The 23,478-nt window shown below is 36.0% G+C and overlaps 1 protein-coding gene and 4 long non-coding RNA genes across 5 annotated transcripts; 3 read left to right on the top strand and 2 right to left on the bottom strand.

The window, feature by feature from the left end:
- Positions 1–4,954: 4,954 nt before the first annotated feature.
- Positions 4,955–5,643, top strand: LOC135798583 (uncharacterized). Its single transcript, XR_010549746.1, has 2 exons — positions 4,955–5,085; positions 5,147–5,643. It is a non-coding gene; the product is annotated as an uncharacterized lncRNA (long non-coding RNA).
- LOC135798584 (uncharacterized) lies at positions 5,622–6,312 on the bottom strand. Its single transcript, XR_010549747.1, has 2 exons — positions 6,214–6,312; positions 5,622–6,146 (listed from the first exon to the last, which is right to left on the bottom strand). It is a non-coding gene; the product is annotated as an uncharacterized lncRNA (long non-coding RNA).
- Positions 6,313–7,083: 771 nt separating this feature from the next.
- Positions 7,084–7,898, top strand: LOC135798437 (uncharacterized). The gene is made up of 2 exons (XR_010549705.1): positions 7,084–7,331; positions 7,393–7,898. It is a non-coding gene; the product is annotated as an uncharacterized lncRNA (long non-coding RNA).
- LOC135798438 (uncharacterized) lies at positions 7,878–8,569 on the bottom strand. The gene is made up of 2 exons (XR_010549706.1): positions 8,474–8,569; positions 7,878–8,406 (listed from the first exon to the last, which is right to left on the bottom strand). It is a non-coding gene; the product is annotated as an uncharacterized lncRNA (long non-coding RNA).
- An 11,042-nt stretch (positions 8,570–19,611) lies between these two features.
- On the top strand, positions 19,612–23,439 carry LOC135799791 (UDP-glucosyltransferase 2-like). Its single transcript, XM_065313001.1, has 4 exons — positions 19,612–19,859; positions 19,926–20,551; positions 20,605–21,203; positions 23,367–23,439. The coding sequence occupies exons 1-4, from the start codon at positions 19,643–19,645 to the stop codon at positions 23,437–23,439; spliced, it is 1,515 nt and encodes a 504-aa protein (XP_065169073.1). The 5' UTR covers positions 19,612–19,642.
- Positions 23,440–23,478: the final 39 nt, after the last annotated feature.

Raw genomic sequence — 23,478 nt, 5'->3', positions numbered from 1 at the left:
AGATTTTATATAATGATAAAAAGTAGTTAAATCTGCATCAGTGCTTTTATAATTTTAAATATTTAATGGATTCAGATTTAAAAATTGGATTTAAATAATGAAAAATGTAAAATATTCGAATCAAAAATCGTGAACATATTGCGAATTGGTAATCAACACGAAAATCAACTATTTATTAGTTAACAGTTAAAATCTATACGTGTGGATTTAAAATTGATAAAAATTGAATACTTTTTCAATTTCGGTTGCATAGGAAAATGATTATTACATTTTGGTTATTTTAATGTACATAAAACTAAATTAAGATAAAGAAATAAAGAACCATTAGGTAAATAATCAAAAGCAAACAAAAATAAAAACCTGAATCATTGAACAACGTTGGACAATGGTCTTTTCAAAAGTAGATCACAAACTATGATGGTTAAATGCATTCACAAAATAGTATTATGAACATTATCTGGAATTTTGTGAAAAGAAAATGCATGTCAAGAAATCTTCTTAAACGTTGACATACGTTAGAAGTTTAAGTATATTAAAAACATTTTTCTGTATGTGACATTTACATACGCGATCAAAAATTTAAAAACCCTGCATTTCATTATTTTTATACAAAAATTAGAAAATACTTTTAAATATTTTATTTTTAGAAATTATTATTGCACTTGATTGAACATTTTATGCATAAAAAGATAAAAAGCAAATAAATACCATAAAGATTAATTTTTATGCGCTCACATGAAAACAAATGCAAGCCCAGTTAGCTTATTTACATTATTGTAATATTCATAAAACACGCAGACGTGCAGGGCGTTAACAGTGAAACATTGCGTAATTATCTCCGGCACATACCGGGCAATAAAGCGAAAATTATGAAGAAGGTGAGCGGTGTATTGCACGTTACTCATACATCTGCTAATAGATACACAGCGATGTAAATTTAATGCATGTATTGTAAGTACGCAAAGAGGAAGGGATCCGACACCCCTTCGAACAAAGCGAACGGGCCTTCGGTAAGCAAACATGTAATTTTTGTTAAGTACGCGAAAATGATTTATGCCCGACACCGTGGGCGAGCGCATGCAACGTGAAGCGAGTATTCACATCGCGTTGAACGGGTGAATTATTTCGAAATTTAAAGAGCGGAAAGATGCAAAAAATCATAAAATCATAAAAAACTGAAATTGCATTAACATTCCTATAAACAATCAACAAAAAACAACGTAAAATATGTTTTGGCAGCAGGAAAAATCAACAATTTATCTTATTCTCTTATTTTTCGCTTGTAAACAAAAAAATTACACGTGAATAACTTGAGGAAAATAAAATTTTCGTGTTTTATGATGTATTTTACAACCAAATGAGTAACTCCTATTACTGACCCATTTCGAATGGGTCATTCAATGATTGTAGCCATTGTGGCTAATATAATTATATAATTCGATTAGTTCTGACAGGTTGAAAGACTCTTCGTGCACTAACGCACCCACTGTTCGGCCGACAAGGAAAGCGTCTGCAATAAAGTGTTGTGGTACTTTAGATAAGGAATGGAATATGCGCAAACGCCGTGTAACTATGGGCTACGTGACCGAAATGCAATTTCATTTATTAATGATGCCACTTCCTCGAATCGATTCTAAGCATGTTCAATAGCGTTAAATTTAATACACCATTGAATAAACTTTAAAACATTTTATTTGTTTCCTCATAAAAATATTAACTAACTTCATCAACGATAAGCGTTATCTTTGTTTGAGTTCCATAAACTATTATCTATTCTTTGATCTGTTTCTTACATTAACTAATTAAACCGGAAAGTTAATAATTCTTCATCGTTATCTTCATTTTCGTACAATCGTAAAATGTTTCAAACCTGTGGATGCATCTTTGTTGAATTACCTGATAATACAATAAAATGAAAAGTTTCGCTTGCACAAAGTGAAGAAAACACAAGAAAAATATCTTTGCGTTTGGAAATCTCATTTGGAATTTTATCGCTCTCTCGGTATATTTTAAACAAAGTAAATTTAACTTTGAACGGTTTAGTTTACCCTCCTAGCTTTCCCTTTCCCGGTCCATTCTTCAGTTTTACGTTTCGACTTTTATCTCGCGCGTCCATCGGAAAAGCGCTCTGCATTGCGCACGTCAAACGAAAGAGACAAAAGCGACGCCGAAAAAGATCCCGGTGACGCGGGGCGTGTGAGCGATTCGGGTTTCGGACGCGGCATGAAGTTTTCACGCGACTAGACGCCTGGGTATTGTAACGAAGTACTAAAAGGACGCCGGCCGACAAAGGGATGCGTATGCGAATGGCACGCCAGGGTGTAAATTGCAAATTCGTCGCCGCTGTAAAATATTCTCGGGCGCCGCACGTCGATGAGAGACAACGGCGACGAGAGGACACGTATGAACTGATTGGGGTCTCCTTTTTCGTCCGCGGGCGAGGACCGTGTTCGGGTCCATCAGGAATAGTATCCTGGGATTATTTCACGTGTTTTAGATTACACATGGACTTAACGCACAGTTATTGAAATATTAACATTAATTATATTAAAATATTTAAATTATTCTTGGCCAGATTTAAAAAATATATAAAACTTATCAAAATTAAGAATCTTGTTTGTAGCTGACAAAAAACAAGTGCGTAAAAACACTATTAAACCTCCCCAAGCTTGAGAATGGCGCTAAACTCGAAGGAAACTGCTCGGAATTTGTGTATAATGCATATTTAAGGTCAATATTGAAGTCTCGAAGTCGTAGGGCGGACGCGTCCGCGCCCCGCCGGTAAAATATACATAATTTATCATTTAAATTCATACACAGCAGAATGGCATAAATCCTCCAACAAAATATTCGCCGAGCTTATCAGGATTTTATCAGACGTTTACATTAGCCCGCCGCGGCGCGCTGCCATCGCCAGGCGCCTCCACACACAACGGCCTCCCAAAATATACATTACGCAGGTACACGGTGCGCTGGATTTGAATTTTGGCAGTCTCTCTATTTCTAAGTTGACGCCATCCCAGCCTCAGCCTCACCATATATGAATATGTCTTCAATATTTTTTTTTATGAAAATAAATAATTTTCTTTGGAAATAAAATACACTTGGATTAACATTTAATATTTGCATTTTACGAGGACACTGACGTCGGAAAAAACGCATTCGTTGTAAGTTATGATAGTGATAGAGTTTTTTAGAAGCTTGTATCCGTCGGAGTGTTAGTTGGAGGTATTTGGCTTTGGTTTTTAGAGTCATAGAGTCCTGACGCCGTCGCTTTTATCACCTGGCAATGATTCCGGTGCGCATAATATTCACCGCCAAAAATTTACGACATTGTGCGGGACGCGACAAAAAAAATCGAATAAAACCCTCACGACGACAGCAAGTATTTATGAATAATTTAAAAATGCAATGCGATGTTGGCGCGATAAATACAGGTGGGTAAATCTCCCGCAAAGACGCAAGATAATACCGCTTTTTTACGATTGACTTTTATGTATTTTATAAACACAATTTCCGTGCCAATAGACGGTTCAGCACTGTAAGAAATATAAGTCTTTTAAAAATGATAGGTAATTAAAAATTAATATGTCTAATGTGCGTAGTTTCCGCTGGCCTGAATTGCGGACAATAGAATGATTAATCGACGATGCGGGCGGGTTTCTTGTTTTTGCACCTTCCGTTGGTGCGTTTGCGCGAAATTCCGCGGTTGGCAATAAAACAAGGTAATGCGAGTCGACACAACACAAAGGAATGTTCGACGCTGTTTTCGTCACAATTCACGAACGCGCCGTCCCGCATCGCATGAAACATGGTACATAATAACAGGCCACACATGTTCTTATCGGCATTACAAGAGCAAATTATTTACTGGCTTATTCCCGCCTGAAATTCGACGCCCACGAGAATTACCTACATGTATCTATTACATACGTTCAAATTACTTGCGTAATGCGAAATGTTTGATAACGTTTTAAACGTATTCCAATTTCAATTTCTTCCGAAAACATCAAAATTTCACTTCATTTATTTATAAATAATTAATTTGGTGTGTTAAATCTATTTCTTAAGTTCAATAAGAAGCATAACTATCCATTTGATTAGGTAATAATTGCCTGAAGTGAATTTTGATGAGGAGTTCATAAATAATATGCGTACATTGTTGGCGAGTGGATGCGGAGTGCGGAATTTAATAGCGGCACTAATAAGTCTCCAAATGTGGCAAGTAATATGCAAGAGGCAATTACGAAAAGCGGAGGCGCACACACGCCGTTGTCGAAATACGAAAACAAGTTGCGGAAGTCGGGCGCTAGCTCGGGTACTATATTAAATAAACAATTAAATTTATGGACAGTTTATGTAAAGTCCTTGAGGCAACGCCGTACAAGTCCTTGGTTTGTGACATTCCGCGCTGCTGCAGACGCAATACTATCTTATACTGCAACTGGCCAACCGAGTGCATTTTGGTTGCTTTGGGGCCAGCGTTTGTAAATTATAGTTAATATGTGAAGCCAAGTAAGTCGACTATGTAGACAAATTGAATAAAACCGGAAGTGCAGTGTTGAATTCAAATTTAAGGACATGTATTAATATTTAAACAAAAAACTTTCTTCTGGGTATTGCTACTGAGAGCAAATATGTATATATTGCACTAAAATGACTATTTGGCATGGTCGATATGTAGTTACAAGCGCAGAGTAGCAACTAGTGCATGTGATTCGAGCTGATTATATCGAATATCGGTTTGGCTTGATTTCTCAAAGGTATATTTGTGTACACAACGGAATTTCAGTCGCCAGGTTGCTTACTTTGACCTTATTGTTGCAGTTTTTGCACTGGGAAATACCAAATTCGAAATTAGAACAAAAACCCAACGACTTTGTAATTCAATGATAAGTTTTCCCAAAAAACACTTCACAAAGAAGCTTATCACACATGTTATTATGCTAAGTAATTCAGATTATATATTTAGGTATAAATTGGTAAAGTTGTACACAAATACTTTAGTTATTCAGACGATTTGAACAAAATAACAGTAAACTCAAAATGGACAAAATTTTATTCCTCACTGCCTTGTGCATTACTGTAAGTAATAAATTTAATATCAATACCAGTGTTTAACCTATAAATTGTTATTAATTTACAGTGTACTTTAGCTGGTCCTCCTCGCAATTTAAAACCCGTTGACATTGATATTAACAAATGCTTTGAAACTTGGGCATTGTCTGTCGAAAAATTTAAAAATGCGAATAATAAGATTGTCACAGAATGTGCAACAAATGAGTGTTCAAAAGAAATTCAATTGATTGAAAGTGATATCCTTTATATGTTGGCAATGTACGAGTATGGGTTGACACAATGGATGCATTGTTTCCCTGCTTGTAAAGGAGATAAAACATGTGAAGGGGAATGTGTTAAATCGATGGATAACCTGCTGCAAGGAAGTATACTATATGTCAATTCAATTATCTACTCCAGTCTTGCGGGCATGCTGGATGTCTGCCCAAATGTGAGCGAATGCGCACGCGCTGCTTATGATGTATTTGTTAATGATCAGTTAATTACTGCTCGATGGGAGTTTATTGCTTGTGCGTCAGCCTAATTTAAATAATAAATATTGATTGAAGTACAGAAATAATAAAAGTTTTTTGTATTTAATTTTTAAGACAAGTAACAAAATCATGTGCAGCTGTTTCTACTGTTTCAGCAAATGTTTGAAAAGAAGCTCGAGCACACTCAGCAGCTTCTGGAAATTTGTCTTCTAAGATAGTTAGATGTTTATTAACAATTTCTTTCAGGTCCTTAATAGTAGCACTTATAATTTCAGCGATTTCCTTTACGATATTAGCTTTGCATGTTTGATCATCACCACAAGCTTTCAAAGCGGCAACTTGTTCTTCAACATCTTGAACTAGAGTTTCAACAACAATTGTGATTTCTTCTTGAAGGGCAACTAATTCTCCAGCGCAATCTTCTGTGCATCCTACTAGGGATAGATAGTTTGGAAAAAGGGCGTTAGCAACAGTTCCTGCATGGATTTAGGCACAAGCCGCGAGGTCACCATCAACAGACTTCAAGTGCTGTTGCATGCGAACGAATTCAAGGGCATTTCTAGCAATTTTGAGATTCGGTACGGCCAAAGTGCTCTAATAAAATATTTGTAATATTAAATAAATGATACTTGTGTCTAGTAATAAATAATTAGCAACTTACAACAACGCACAAAGCAATAATCCGCAAAACTTTTCGCATTTTTGTAGTTTTTTTTAAATTCAGAACAGTGTTTGACTATGATTTGGAGTGGATTGTTTACAACAACTAATCTAATTATATCAGTATATTCTACATATAAGCCCAAACATTGAGATAAGATTACTGATTAAGTGCACTTCAATGTACTTAGTTACTAAACAACTAAAGTAATTTTATTTGCAACTCCAAAATAATTGCGTTTACTGAGACATTTTATTCCATTCTACGTTTAGATACTGTTGAGGAAGTTGTGGTAGTCCACGAATCGGCTTTTCATTTAACCACCTAGTCCACTCTACGATCTGATGTGTCACAAACCCGCAAATTCGATTTCCAACACGTATAATGTGACCGCACACAAAATCAGGTCTTATGTGAAACAAGCAATGTCCACTTTAATGTTGTGTCAACTGCAATGCTGTCATTTGAACTCTAACAGCTAATATAGTCTAATTTGATAAATTCCAACATAAAAATCAATAAACAGATACCTACACTTCTTACAACACCTTTTCATCTGTGTGGAATCTTAATGATAGTAAGACCCTGCCAGCCAAAGTAGCAAAACAGGTTTATTTGTTTATATGCAGACAAATTGAATAAAACCGGACGTGCAGTGTATCTATGTAATATGTATCTATTGCACTAAAATGACTATTTGGCATGGTCGATATGTAGTTACAAGCGCAGAGTAGCAACTAGTGCATGTGATTGGAGCTGATTATATCGTATATCGGTTTGGCTTGATTTCTCAAAGGTATATTTGTGTACACAACTGAATTTCAGTCGCCAGGTTGCTTACTTTGACTTTATTTTTGCAGTTTTTGCACTTGGAAATACCAAATTCGAAAATAGAACAAAAACCCAACGACTTAGTAATTCAATGATAAGTTTTCCCAAAAAACACTTCACAAAGAAGCTTATCTCCCTTCTTATTATGCTAAGTAATTCAGATTACATATTGAGGTATAAATTGGTAAAGTTGTACACAAATACTTTAGTTATTCAGACGATTTGAACAAAATAACAGTAAACTTAAAATGGACAAAATTTTATTCCTCACAGCCTTGTGCATTACTGTAAGTAATAAATTTAATATCAATACCAGTGTTTAACCTATCATTTGTTATTAATTTACAGTGTACTTTAGCTGGTCCTCCTCGCAATTTAAAACCCGTTGACATTGATATTAACAAATGCCATGAAACTTGGGCATTGTCTATCGAAAAATTGAAAATTGCGAATAATAAGATTGTCACAGAATGTGCAACAAATGAGTGTTCAAAAGAAATTCAATTAATTGAAAGTGATACCCTTGGTATGTTGGCTATGTACGATTATGGGTTAACACAAGTGATGCAATGTTTCCCTGCTTGTAATGGAGATAAAACATGTGAAGAGGAATGTGTTGAATCGATGGATAACATGCTGCAAGGAAGTATACTAGCTATCAATTCAATTATCTACTCCGGTCTAGGGGGCATGCTGGATGTCTGCCCAAATGTGAGCGAATGCGCACGCGCTGCTTATGATGTATTTGTTAATGATCAGTTAATTACTGCTCGAAGGGAGTTTATCGCTTGTGCATCTGCATAATTAAATTGTTTATAAAAAGTTAATAAATATTGTTTTAAGTATCAAAATAATTTGAGTTTATTGCATTTAATTTTTAAGACAAGTCACAAAATCTTCTTCTGCTGCCTTTAATGTTTCAGCAAATGTTTGGAAAGAAGCACGAGCACACTCAGCAGCTTCTGGAAATTTGTCTTCTAAGATGGTTAAATGTTTATTAACAATTTCTTTCAGGTCCTTAATAGTAGCACTTATAATTTCAGCGATTTCCTTTACGACATCAGCTTTGCATGTTTGATCATCACCACAAGCTTGGAAAGCGGCAATTTGTTCTTCAACATCTTGAACAAGACCTTCGACAACAATTGTGATTTCTTCTTGAAGGGCAACTAACTCTCCAGCACATTCTTCAGTACACCCTACTAAGGATAAATAGTTTGCAAAAAGAGCATTAGCAACAGTTCCTGCAAGAATTTTGGCGCAAGCTGCAATGTCACCATCAACCGACTTTAAATGCTGTTGCATGCGAATCAACTCAAAGGCATTTCTGGCAATTTTTGGACTAGATTCAGCCAAAGTGCCCTAATAAAATAAGATGATTATTAATTAAAAGTGATTTTTGTCTAGTAATAAATATTTAGTAACTTACAACAACGCACAAAGCAAAAATCAACAAAACTTTTGTCATTTTGGAATTTTTCTTGATTCAAAACTGCGTTGGACTATGGTTTTGAGTGGATTGTTTACAACAACTAATCTAATTATATCAGTATATTCTATATATAGGCCCAAAATAATTTTACGATATTTTAGGAAACATTGAGATAAGATTACTGATTAAGTGCACTTCAATGTACTTAGTTACTAAACCACTAGAATAATTTTATTTGCAACTACAAAATTATTGTGTGTATTGAGACATTTTTTCCATTCTACGCTTAGATACTGTTGAGAGAATTGTGGTAGTCCACGAATCGGCTTTTCATTAAACCACCTAGTCCACTTTACGATCTGATGTGTCACAAACCCGCAAATTCGATTTTCAACACGTATAATGTGACCGCACACAAAATCAGGTCTTACGTGACACAAGCAATGACCACTTTAATGTTGTGTCAACTGCAATGCTGTCATTTAAACCCTAACCAGCTTATATTGCCTAATTTGATAAATTCCATAATAAAAATCAATAAACAGATACCCACACTTCTTATAGCACTTTTTCATGAGTGTGGAATCTTAAAGATAGTAAGACCCTGCCAGCCAAAGTAGCAAAAAAGGTTTATTTATTTATAGAAAGCAATTTACTACGTCTGATCCAGTTTTACTACTTTCAAGTGCTTTCACACACACCAACGTACACTAACGAACAAATTGCCCTCAACTGGCAAACAACTATAATGCAATAAAGTACTATAATTCATGTCAGTATACGAGTATGATACTACGTACAAAGAAACACAATAATGTGTGTTATAATCGTTCGCTATACCTTATACTTACTGGAATTTTTACAATGCCTATCATCATCGTAGTCATAGAATCATTTTTCTAACATTTTTTCACCTCGTTTGATCTATAGCGTGTGTTTTTTTCCGAATTTCACCGCTTGTGTTTTTTGCTGCACAGCGTACTTGAAGTTCTCATTCGTTTTTTGCCACTTTCACACGGCAACAAACACAATCTTTCAGCGGCATTCGCGCAAGAATAGCAATGCGAAAAACATCAACAAAAAGCAAAGCTTGAAACATAGTGAAATTGAACGTAGGTATCCCACCATTGGTGAAATAATTTATATGACATTTTTTGTCTGTCCGTCTGTAAGCTTTGGTTTGGTTGCGTTGCGTCTATGTAAATGCCTGCATATAATGTGACAAGGCGAGACCAGTAATTCAACGCAGAAGTAAAACTTTTATTTATTTTATTGTGTGCACTCGAAACAAACGAAAATCTTTGCTTTGCTTTTATTAAACTTGTTGGACGACGAGTCATCAATGTGGAGTAGTGATTGTGTGCAGGCTGAAGAAAATAAATGAGTGTTCATTGTTATTGATGAGAATTACAAAAACTAATGTTGAGACGAGTGCTTAATGACAAGCAGTCTGCGGGTAATGGAAAGTCAAGTTGTTTTATTTTGCATTTACGGCAAAAAATATTCTAATCAATTAATCATTTTTATTAAAGTCAATTATAATTTAAAACGCGGTCATTTTCTATAGTTTTTATATCAAAATATCAAAAAAATTAATAATTTAGTTAATGTAGTCTAACAAACTCAATACTTTTGACTTTATAGATTTTTTTGATGATTTTTTCACAAATCATACTTTCTAAGCATGAAAAGACTAAAACCTGGCGAAATGACTTTTAATTTAACGCCAGCTTCGAATTTTGCTCGTTATCCACGGCTGGAATGCCGCACGCAGTAGAACGAACCTGCCGACCCGCGGCAGGTAGCTCGTTAACTTGATTAAAATTCAAAATCCACATTCAGCATTCAACCCTTCCATTTTCGCGGTCAAGTGGCGTGCGGCTGCGGAGCACCCTCGCTATCATTATCAAGGACGCGCTCGTATTACGGCCCGCTCGAGACATTATATGCGCGTTACGTTTCGCCACTCCACCCGCGCTTTTCTGCATAGATACATCCACGTAATTCGGATTTCATACGGCCTACACCTACGAATGTGATATTTATTAAAAACGTGCTGTAATTAAAACAAACAAAACAATTTTCTATCCGTATTTCTTTAAAAATGACATCAAAATTTGATTTATTTGTCGGGCGGTGTCATTTAATTAAAACTCGCTTTATGTACAGACAATCGATACTTAAATAAACCTTCAATTATTATTTTAATTATTTACGTCCGACACTTGTCTCAAAGAGTTATTATACCACAAATTATATGGTAGAGAAGATGTGTAACATCGAAGTCTGGCGTGCGGCTTAATTCGCTTTGAAATTCAGCCGCAGAACGCAAAACAGTGGCTCATGAATACGCAATTAGTAGTTACACGAATTGGGGTTAATTTTAACGCGCCACGTTACGCCACGCACAACACAGAAGCTGCAATTCCCCAATTCGTTACGTACAACGAGTACAATACACGTTTTCAGGTGTTAAACCCATTTAACAATGAGCTTTAAAATTTATTAACACAATGTTATTTAATTTGAGTAAAAATAAGCAAACATACTTTGCGTTATTTTAACTGGCAAGAGGAAATAATAAGTAGCGTTTGAAATAATTTTAAGTCTAGAGTTAAATAAAACCGCACGCGGCGAGAATTAAAATTAATTTTACTCTCAACCGAATTAGTCGAGCATTGTTTGCAGGTAAGCCACGTACCAGTGCGTATTAATTACAAACAGAATATGTAGCTTATAAATATTTCGAGTTGTGCGCGAAAGAGGAAACGTTCTGCGCAAAGAGACAAAAGGAAAATAAAGCGTGTAGGGATGAATTTACCTGCGATATCTGTATCTCGATATGCCGAGTTCAAAGTGAAAACAAAGACAAAATAATTTCATTTTGATATTTCGTAGAAATTTCATAGATTACCCTAAAATTTCGTCGAGGAGACCAAAATTTGAAAATGTAGTTTTCTGTTTTATTAAAAGTTTAATGTTTTCAACACGGTTGTTGAGAAAATATGGCAATATAAAGCGAGTCGACAACATAACCTCAATTATACATAAATGTAATTAATTGTTTTATACTCCAAGTATTTAATATCCTTTTCCACGTCTGCAATTTTTATGATTTGCAAAATTGTCTATTGAACTACCATGGTTTAAGTTATTCAAAAATCCAAAATGTAAAAATTATACAAACATGAAATCCACGCGATTGCACCGATCAGACACGCTACACCCTTGATGACCCGCATAATTTATCGATCAAGCATAAACAATCGATGATCCCCATCATAATGTAAACTCCTGGCGAATCTTGAATGCCAAAATGCAAACCGGCTCGAAATGCAAACTTTCGCAAAGCCAACGAGCAAATATTTAAATCGTAACTGCCCAGCGGCCATCAAGCGTATTCCAGCCGGGATAGTGTAAGCTCTCGAACGAACAACAAGCCGACAACGCGCCGGCAATCGGTAGCCGAATGAAGAATGGTGAATGGCGTGCAGTGCGGGTGTTTGGCCATTCGTAAAGTGCAACGTGCACATAAATAGACGAAACAATGCGACGCGAGGGCGCACCGAACAACTGCCGGGGCTTGGGCAAACACTAGCGACAAATCCGCCGTGCGCCGAGCATACAATCATTAAAGGAACAAATACGTTAACAAACGTACATGAAAACACCCATAACTTATTTGTTTGTATTCGATTAATTTATTTATTAAATGTGTATTACTTTTTTATGCAATATACTAACAAATACTTGATTTATTTTGAAATTAAGGACGAAATTCAGTTTTGATACACTTTTGAGTTATGACGAAAACTCACAAACCGAATATCCTTCGAGATAGCATGTCATCGCCCTGCCACGATTCAACCATTTGCACTTATCTCCACCAAACACCTGGCAAAGTTACACCGGATTGTTTGCTACGAAAAAAAATTAATGTGTTTTCACCCTCGCAACGCAAGCAAAACCCGTTGATGGCATAGTTTACGAAGCCCGAAGCTTGAAAAATGCATAACGATCTGCGTATGTGTCTATACCTCTGTGTGATTATTCAAAACAGTACAAATTCAACAAATACAACGCCTTGTGTTTGCTTAAGTTAAGTGCGCTACATGCCCATTCGATTTGTTTGATCGATGCGCGCCTGTCAACTGATGAGAGAGCATTCACATGTTGTGTCGATTTTTAACTCTATCATTAGTCACGATTGCATAATATTTCAATATTCAACCGTAGAAATATAAATATACATCTGTTATAAATTAACCTAGATTTGTCATCGAAGATTTTCCGTTTTTAGCGCGCGCACACGGTCAAAATTGATCGGATATTGTTCGTGTTTACTGAAGGTCATTTAAAGACATATTCGTTCGATGATTACGATCGCGTAACGCGTGTGTGCCACAGATATTTCGTGCTATCTGCTGGCGATGATCGGCGATTATTTATTCATAAACAATTTCATTACCTTTTTATGTCGTGCGTTCCGGTCGCGCATGGCTGCGCTGTCGGACAAAAATGAATGCCAGTGGACGTATGAATGACTGGATTAAAATAACTAACGGAACGAAATATCGAATGAATTTTTGGCACGTTCGGCATGCACACACAATCGGATTATGTTATATTTTCGATGCGGGTATAAACAGGGAGCTGTGAAAAGTTGGTAGTTCATCTGGAATAATCCTGCGTGAATTACAGTTAATAAAAACAATACAATTCGTGAAATTAAACCATTTAATCTGTAAAAATCAAGCTAATAAATATATTGAAAATAAATTTAGTTTTTTTTTTGTTCTCTAGCACTTTACACGCAAGTTTGTTTTATTTTTATATTTTTTTGTGAATATATCTACGTGTCCCATTGGGTTTTTGTTAGCCTGAGTGCTGGAATGCTAGTTAGTGCCGCAATGTATGCGGAATAACAATCAGTTCGTGTCTTTTCACTTATTTGTTTTCCTCACATTCTCGCCACCAGCTCGGCACCACGAAAAAAAATGTATTTCAATTATAACCCGATAAAGTCGGATAACGATAATCACTTAATAATAAAACTCGCTTCGCTTCTTTTTTCCTGCCGCTTGCGTTACGGTAAAATTGATTTGGTGCAGGGCAGCACGTGGAAGAAATTTGCGCTTCTTGCACGTTTTTTCCACATAGGCAGGAGAATCAAGAGTGGTATAGATCCCTCGTCCTTCCTATCTCTTTCTTGATTACGTTTAGAGGAAACAAGAAGAAGGTTAAAAGTATCAGCAGAAGAAAAAGAGAATTCTTATTAAAGCAGACGTTTCTATGCGTGGCACGTGCACAAATTATCCAGTATCGACAAATCTTTAATTGATATTTGTAAACATCCAGTTACAAAATGAATTAAATTAAATTTTCTACTGGAAAACAGCAATTAAATTATTTTCCGCTCGGTTTAAACGCAAAAAAAAATCAATTTTTGTTCAATTTCCTTCTTTTGGCGATAACACCGCCGCTTTTAATAAATCGAACAAAATGGTAATTTTTTATAATCACTCCATCCTATTGCCTATCTATTACAAGTCTTTTATTTCCTCTCTCCTACCCAATCTGACCGGCGAGCCAAAAAGCGCTTATTTCATTTCGTGATTTTCAATTATATCCTTTCCCTTTTTCACCATTATCCCTTTGGCTTTCGCATGCTTCGCTTTGTCGCTTCCGCACACTTAGGACGAGAGCGGATAGGCGTGCACAATTCAAAGTTGAATGTCTCGCCTGCCATCCTGGCGGCTGGTGATCCGGGTGTTCCATTCACACACTCGCGCGGATCTTCATAGGAGCACTGTTGAATTCCCGACCGCATTCAATGACATCGGACGCGCGCTGACCATTAATAAGCCAGCCGGCAGACCGCCAGGAACCAGCGTGTGTCCTGCGCGCGGACAATCCCAGCTAAACGCTTAAACGCTGTTGCATTCCAAGCGACACGTAATTCGTGTCGTAATTGAATCCGTCCTCACCGTTTCGGCGAATATATTAATTAAATCAACCAACTGTTTAATGCAGATATGTTCAATTTTATTTTATTCTGCGCTATTTTGGATTTATTTATATTAAAACACGTTTTTGTGAGGAATTTTTAATAAATTTCGAAATGGGAAATTTTTCAATCACAAAGCACATCCGTTGCATTATACCTCATTAAAATGAATATTCCATTCAGAATAATTCATCATTAAAATATAGACGGCCAAGGCCTCCTCCACAACCTGTGCATGCATTCGGATAATAAGCACGAGGAAATCGCTGATTTATCGGAAACTTTAAGCTCGGTTTCTGCCCTTTTCTAAAACGTACCTACACCCAAACACACCCACACGCACACAAACCTTGAAGACATCGGGTGTGCTTCTACTTTTACTTCTTCTCTTCTTTTTTTCCATCGGTCGTTGAATAGAAAGTTTGGCGTCGAGCGCGCAGGAGCGGATGGCTGCTTAAAAACTCATTAAAATCACGATTTTTCATATTATACTGTCGTTTATCATTCGTCGTCGGGTGGTGGCTGGCCGGCCATCGAAGAATTCCAATATCTCCTTCGACGATTTAATATGATTTATTGCCGATCAGTCGATTACGCGCCGTTGTGTGCGCCCTAATTTTTTGTTAACTCCAGCCGCGTGAGTGTGTGTGAGTGAGTGGATTTGAATGTGACGCCGCTTGGCGATTTTTAATCTGAAAATATATGAATATGCTTGGAGTGGGCGGGCAAGTGAAGCTGAATAGAGCTGCGCGCCGGCGTAGACATATTTAATGCGGTGCGGCGTGTTATTGCAAAATGCGAACTGGATAACAATACAATTTTTGAATGCTCTGTAGCTACCGCTTTTCCGCGTAACAATGCCAGACAATGAAACTTGTTATTCAATGTTCTATCTACCTACTTATTATACTAGGCAATATACGCTCAGGGACGTCGTGTGCGGATACGCAAAACAATAAATAATAATTATTCATTTGTTTGATATATTTACATATAATAAATTAAATGGGCAAAAGAAAAAAATCGCAGCTTATGTTATAAGAGGAGATATACTCTAGGAAAAAAGTAACGAAAATAGATTTCACTTTTGGTTGGGAATTCGATTCGGGTTTACTTCTGGCGCGCTTTTCTTTCGATAGCCAGATTTATTTCGCAGCCTCGAAAGCAGGTGGGATTTAATGGGGAATACAGAAGTGCCTGCTCGCATATAACGATACACGCGCGCATTCCGTTTGATCTCCCAATTGATCTATGAGGGTTAAACGGAAAATAGTGGCGGTTTCGAATTGAATTATTTGCGTTGGCCCCTGTTGCGAGTTGGTTTTGCTCGTCGGTACAATGACGCTGAACCACCACCACCCTTGCCTGTTGGTCAACCGTGCCGCCGCCGTCGCAATAAAAGCAAAAGCAAGCCCTCAAGCCGACAAACGCCCCGACAAAGAACTGCCCCTGCGTCGTGTAACGAATCGACTCTGCTTCGGGTTCGGAAAATGTACTCGTTGCGTAAACCCTAAAAGGATCTAAGGACTTGACAGAAATGCCAAACTAAAAGGATATTTTGAGTCTATAAAAATGTTACTCTACCGTAAAATATCGTTAAATTCGTATTTATTTTAAAACCACCGCATCATTTTCTTGTTTTTATAGCAAATATTTTACTAAGTAATTAATTAAATTTCATGCTTGAAACTTGCTGAATGTATAATTTACGCTCAATGTTTTTCTTACCTAATTAAATTAATTTTTTACACGCCGCTGGGATTTATTTGTTCTATCCTGTTATTTTTACCTGCGCTAGGTAAATTTATCGCAGAGCACAGAATTGCGGCGCATATTTATGAGATAATAAAGTTCTCATTAGTTTTATCCCCTTTTTGCACTGCGCAAATGGAAAATCGTTCAAAAGTCGTAAAAATAGCGAAACTAGTGAACACAATAGCAACGTATATCGATGCTAAGTTAAACGCGAGTTGATTTATCGGTGGTTGTGCAAATTTATGATCGTAAAAGAATGTGTTTTGGAATTGCGAGTCGCTTTTTACGCCCGCTCGCAATTATACATTAGCCTCGAAGTCGGTAATGCCGAAGAACGTTTAACAAGCCATCGCTTCAGTTCGCTCTGCTTCATTAATCACGCTTTTTAGTCGTCGTCTCAAAGAAAAACATCAAACGCACGACTTCTTATTGTGACGTCAAGCAATTGAAAATTACAACAAACGAATTTCTGCAAAAATACACGACCTAGTTGCTTATTTGAATATAGAAAAATATAGTTTAATCAAATGGGAAGCTAAAAGTTGAGCTAGAAAAAAACATATCATGTAAATAAATAATTTATTGACTTATGATGTTGAAGGAACGCGTATGTGAAAGGGCGAAGAGTGCTTGAGCATGCATGCAGTCCTTTACTCATTCGCCTTTTAATCTAATGTCCGGCTCGTTTTCCTTACTCTTTGCCTTTTCGAGCGGGCGAGCAATCCATTGCTTTCCATCATGCCCGTGTCATGAATATTATAAGAGATTAAAGGAAATTCTAAGGTCGCTGCTTGCTCTTTACGTCCGGTTTTTTCTTCGCGTTGAAAAAAATAATGTGGACTGACGGGTCAATTCTTGAGATTTATTGATTGTGATGTTGCCTAGGTTTCAAACTACTCAAACTACATCGCAAAAAAAACATTTATTCTACATAACCTTAATTTTAAACTAAATTAAATAATTCTCCACCAGATGTCACTACTTTTCCATAAATTTAACCTAAAATGATATTGTCACACTAAAATAAGTTAATGTAAAAAGAATAGACAGGTAATAAATATTTCAATGTAATATTTTGTATAACTGTTCAATTTCTAACAAAATGAAATGCATATTAAGTTGTTTTAATGATATATTCAATATTGCGCGATCGATGTGATCGTTGGCTTGCTCACAACGACATCATTTCCTCAACGATCGCATTTATTTGCTCGACAGCGGCGGCGGCGGCAAATAGGCAATGATTACGTTAAATATACATCACCCTCTCACATGCATCACCTACAAATGCAATTTGTAAATAGGCCAAGGTGCTTTACATACATTAAATATTTACATTCACGTATTATGGGCATTATGTGCATCTAGACTATGTGCAAGTAAATGAATGCGTAAAAATACATCAAAAACACACGCAAGCCTTTATGTAATATGTTATATTAACATTATTAATCGATTATGACTTTATGAGACTGCGCAGATAACGAATTGATCGTAATTAATAAAACGTTATTACGTTTTTATATATTTTAATTATTGTAATGGTTTTTAATGAATAAACGCAATAGAAATTTGTTTTTTCTTGTTTTGTTGTTGTTTAACAGTTTTAAAACTTTGATTGTTTCGCAGGTTTGCGAATAGAACCAAACATTGTGTGCGTATAAAGGTGTTAATCATTTGGCGACATTGTTATCTCTATCGGAGCGCCTCGACGCCGACGTCGACGTTTCGCTTGATTAGTCGCCTTGTTTGAGCGTTGTCTAGTCGCAAATCTAGGATAAACTAGGAAAAGTGTTGATACATGCAGAAGCGCTGCGGAAAAGCGACGCGCTCGTTTTCATCAAGCGCCACCGCCACCAAATACGCGCCGATAGCGTCTGCTTAATGGCGTGTGCAACATTATCAGTCGCGGTGGCGGCGTGCGGCGCGCACACCGGCTTACACCAACACGTTTTCAATTTGTAAGCATTTTCGACGCTTGCCGTTCAGCCGCAACCGCCATCGTCGCCTCATCGATGTCAAAATTTAGAAATACATTACGAACAACTTGCACCAAACTCCCGAATTTAATGCCTTTAATGACTTTAAAGTTGATACTCGGTTTTGTTTTCACTTGCGTGTGCATAGATGATTGATTTCCGTTTTTTATTCGAGACAAACAAATTTCAACTTAAATTCATGTTTATCCTGGTAATAGTATAATGATTTTCGAGGAACAACTTTCAGTAATTTTCATTTAACAGCAGTTTTTTTTCTGTGTGAATCAAATACAGTCTGGTATGTTGTTAAAGAAATGACAGAACACGCCGCAGTATAAACGTGCATAAATAAAATACGGCATTACGAAAACTATCGGAAAATCGCTTTCATGAGCCAACAAACGACGCCGGAGGTTATTGAATGCGTACGAAACCGAAAACCGCAATTCACGTGAAGTGATTTATGTCAATGGCGTTTTATTTATACGGCACTAACAAGTCATGTTTATATATTGCATATTTTACAATGCCGCATAGATGAGTGAATTTTATTGGGGAATATTGTCTGCCATAACAGGCTGGAATTCGTTTAAATTATTATTTAATATTATTTAAATCGTTGTATAATAAAGGAGTATAGTAGACATTTTCATAAATTTGTTTTCTCATAAATATTAATTTAAATGATAGAATAGAGACAATATTACATTTTTACGGAAATTTATTCAAGTTATCAAAGTGATGAAATGAAGACTTTGTCGTAGACATATTAATAAATCAAAAGTAATAAAATATTTACTTAATGTTTATTATTTTATAAATTTATATATGAATAAGAAGAAAGAAAAGAGGCAAAGATAAAACAATTTCAATAACTACATCTACTCGTTAATTTTTTGTTATTTTGAGGAAAATTAAACTAAAAACTGTTTTTTGCAGTTTTAACCCCAATATTTGGCTACTGTTGTAACAAAACGGTGTCAATATTTTAAAACATAAGCAAGGTTATGTCCAAGGTATACAACCGCATAAAATATTCAAAATTTTCCAAAATTTGAATAAATTTAACGATAATAATTTTAACCACTCCATTTGCACCATGCTTAATTGGTCCATTTAACTTTTATGATCCCCACAGCTGATTCTGTTAGGTGCAAGCGGCATTTGTCAATAACACTTACGATCACAACATAACGACTTACATAAAAACTAACAAACATCGCCGGCCATAAAACACCAATTCATCGGAGGTTGTTTGTCGCTGAACGTTTTATGCGGCATTAAATTTTTTACACATGCGTTTAATCTGAATTGCTTGAAATTTTGAAAAATTTTTCAACCATATATAACAAAACTTTCATTTACTGTTTTCTGTTATTGTTAGTATTGTTGTTGTTTGTACAAGTTTCACAAAATAATAATACCATGCGTGGTATTTTGTCAATGGTATTCGTCGGTATCTTGTTGGGGCGATCAGAACAAGCCAACATTTTAATGATGGCCACACTGATGTCACACAGCCATCATTTCTGGAATGAAGCCATCGCTATTGGATTAGTCGATAAAGGACATAATGTTACCGTGCTGTCACATGATTACACACAAATTAAAAGGGATAATTTTACTGTGATTACAATTGATGGTAGGATATCACCTATTTTTTTCTCTGTTTACTTTGTGTTTTATGTTTAAATATAATTTTCTATAGGAGCTTATGATACATTTGCATATGCTTATAAAGGAAGCTCCTGGAGGAGATTTTCTCTGACTCCGTTCAATTTGCGAGCGCTCGTTGATGACTTCAACCACTACTTCAATATCGAATTGTGTGAATTTGATCTCAATCATCCTGCATTTGATGCATTATTATCTTACCCAGACGATTTCAAATTCGATTTAATCTTGTGGGATCACACTGCTGGCGAATGTCTCTATCCCGTTATCGAACGCTTTGGTAATCCACCACTGGTCGGTCTTAGTCCGTATGGTTTGACCAATTCTATTGAAGCATTGTATGGAGGCCATGTATATCCGTATATTGGACAAATAATAATGCCGTTTACAATCGCCACAACACTCTGGCAGCGGCTATTTAATACTATCTATATTAATTATTCAAATTACAAAAGAATATCTTATCTGAAACCAGTGAGTGTGGAAGTTTCGCAGACGAAATTTCCTAATTGGAATATAGAAAAATTTGAAGAAGTTGAAAATAGGTTTTCATTGTGTTTTGTTAATTGGAATGTGGCGTTGAATCATGCACAGCCTATGAATCCGAATATTATTCCTGTTGGTGGTGTGCAAATCAAAGAAAAAGAATTATTACCGAAGGTATTTTGTTTTAAAACAAAATATAAGATAATTATTAATATTTTATGTTTTAGGATATCCAAGAAATTTTTTCTAAGCCATCAAAAGGTGTAATATACTTCTCCCTAGGATCTAATATCAAAAGCGAATATTTGTCGTTAGAGCTTCTTCAATCTTTCGGCGATTGCTTTGCAGAATTATCCGACTATCAAGTTTTATGGAAACTTGAACCGCCTGCAAACCTCTCACTTCCAACAAACGTAGTGACTGTAAAATGGGCGCCGCAAACGGCTGTTTTAGCACAGAAGAAGACCAAAATGTTTATTACACATGGAGGAGGCCTAAGCACCCAGGAAACAACCTATGCTGGAGTGCCGATTGTAGCATTACCACTGTTTCTCGATCAAATCAATAACGCAGAAAAACTTAGAGAAAGAGGCGGCGGAGAAACAGTCACCTTAGAAGAATTAGAAGACCCCTCACAGAATATATTTTGTAAAAGGGTTAAACAAGTTCTTCATAATGCATGCTACACTAGAACTATGAAAGATTCATCAGCGAAATATCGTGATGTCAAAGTAAAACCTCTTGATGAAGCTGTATTCTGGACGGAATATGTTCTGAGACATGGAGATATTAAACATTTGAGTCCGAAAAGTCGATCTATGAATTGGTACTATACTCAGAATTTAGATCTCTATCTAGTAATAATATTTATTATTGTGATACAGATATATCTCATTTATTTGATAACTAAATGTTTTAAATTTGGTAAATTTTAAATTTTATTGAAAGTGTTTATTGAATTGTTTAGATTATAGTTGTTTTAGTTTATAAAATAAAAGGTATTCAATTAGAAAGCATTGTGTAAGTTGTTGACTTACCGCACCGCAAACAAAAGCTTCATTAAAATGGTAAAGGAAATACAATCCGGAAATTTTCCGAGCATTTTCAGCTTAGTTGCTTTGCGTTCACGCGGTGTACAGTTACGCAAAGTTTTCCTTACTGATATACGACTATTTGTTTATGCCCGATTGCGTGATATCTCTTCATCGTAAACTATGCTTTGATCGTGCAACCAATCACTTTTGTTTAAAATTGTTTGAACACTGGAATTTTACACTTTTTAAAATTATATTAAAGCTGTAAAACTATAAGCTGTAATTATTGTGTACTACAAGGGAAAACCCTTTGATTTAAATTTTAACATGACACAAACAAGATCCGCTTTCAGTAGTTTGGGTCAAAAGAGAAAGTACACTGTAATTGATTTGCTGGGGTCTGTAATCACTAAAAGTACATTATTTTGTTTTAAATTTGAATAAATAATGATTTGCGAAACCAGAATAATATGAAAACTGACTGTCTAATTTATTATGAAAATTTAATTTCCTATCTCGGCCTTTGTGTTTGATCCTTGAAACTTGACCTTAACTCGACATCAAAAAATTAAACCCGTATTATTATTAATTAGCACTGTAACCTTTATTCTTAACTTTCAGAATGAATTTTATTAAATTAATGTAGAGTCTATCACAATTCACTTTAAAAAGTAAATAATTGAATTAAATATTTATGATTTTTTATTTTCTTTTGATTATTTTTTGGTAAATAAAAGTATTTTAACTAGTTCTCAATGCTTAATTTGCATATCATTTTTTCCAGTTGGTGGCAGACCCTGAGCGCAATTCGCATATAAACGCAACCGGATGAAAATTAAATTCTGCTCAACGAGAAGCTGCCGAAAAAAGCAGCGAAAACAGAAAAATCACGCGCCTGGACGCGAGCTTAAAGCTCTCCACACTCGACGGTTGCACCAATATTTTCCAGCACATATTGCGTAACATGAGATATTTTGTATGAAAAGTGGAGATTACATAGCACATTCAACTTTGAATATGAGTTCTGATACACTGGTCGAAAAAAAATGAAAAAAAAAAATGAATCCAATATCAATTCTGTATTTTTACGAATAAATAAATTTTACGTGAATATAAAACAACTATGCCAAAATTATTTACACCTCAACAATAAAACGAGAAAATAAGTTTAAATTTTTAAAAACACTGCCATGCATTGTATATTCTGCTAATAGACGAATAAACTTATGCAATGAAAGAGTGACAGCGAGTGTACGAAAGTCACGACTCATTTAGTTAATGCCATTGCGCCAGCGACGCAAATCTAAGGTGACGCCGCATCTCAACGCGGCGACGTCGTCCTCGGCTTTTCAGCGCGCCGGCGACAACAATGCGCTGGTGGAGGAGCCGGGCGAAGCAATTTGCCAGTTTTCCTCTTTATCGCAAGCTCGAGCTGTACACAGGAAAAAAAGTGGCCCAACCTCGGCGGTGCGTACTTACAACAACGACGACATATAAAAAATTGCCAGCAAAGGAAATATGGAGAGGAAACCGGCGCCTCCACCATCGTACACATTGCGCACGAAGAAATTTATAATAGGAATAATAAAAATAATAAAAGAAAGAAAAAGCAAAAAAGCGCAAAGGAGTGTGTGTGTAAGAAGTAGAATAAGAGGAGTGAGAACTTTTGCCGGGGCGTAAGGAATAAAAGTGCGTTTGCGTGCGCAAATAGGTAACGCAATAACGACGGCAAGAAATGATGGAAAATGAAAGGAAAAGAGGCAAACCAACGAGTGGCGCTTCTTTTGTGACGACATTACAATTTGCATACATCAGACTCATGCCCAATGGAAGCTGCAAATTGAGATGAAGATGGCGCAAAAATTATCTTTACCAAAAAACAAAATTTTACCAAAAAAATATAAAAAATTTTAGAATAAAAAGAAAATACTTTGAATATATGACCTAATATTTAGTTTTGTAGAGTTTGATAATTTGTTAGCGTTAGAACGTGAGCATGAGACCAGTTTGTTCCCGCTGCGGCAGTAGAACTACAGCCCCGCCGCCACTGCCGCCTCCGCTGACGGC

Source organism: Atheta coriaria, unplaced genomic scaffold, assembly GCF_025399875.1.
Source record: "Atheta coriaria isolate IRGN ID8LTWV9N9 unplaced genomic scaffold, Caltech_Dcor_3.1 hic_scaffold_9_pilon, whole genome shotgun sequence".
Classification (NCBI taxonomy): domain Eukaryota; kingdom Metazoa; phylum Arthropoda; class Insecta; order Coleoptera; family Staphylinidae; genus Dalotia; species Dalotia coriaria.
This window is presented reverse-complemented; position numbering and strand designations above follow the sequence as displayed.

What these genes read in the sequence shown, in the direction of transcription:
- LOC135799791 (XM_065313001.1), top strand. Translation starts at nt 19,643, where the DNA reads ATGCGTGGTATTTTGTCAATGGTATTCGTCGGTATCTTGTTGGGGCGA. An exon ending in AAAAAGAATTATTACCGAAG is followed by an intron (nt 20,552 to 20,604) that starts GTATTTTGTTTT and finishes TTTATGTTTTAG; the next exon opens with GATATCCAAGAAATTTTTTC. An exon ending in AAAAGTCGATCTATGAATTG is followed by an intron (nt 21,204 to 23,366) that starts GTACTATACTCA and finishes CCTAATATTTAG; the next exon opens with TTTTGTAGAGTTTGATAATT.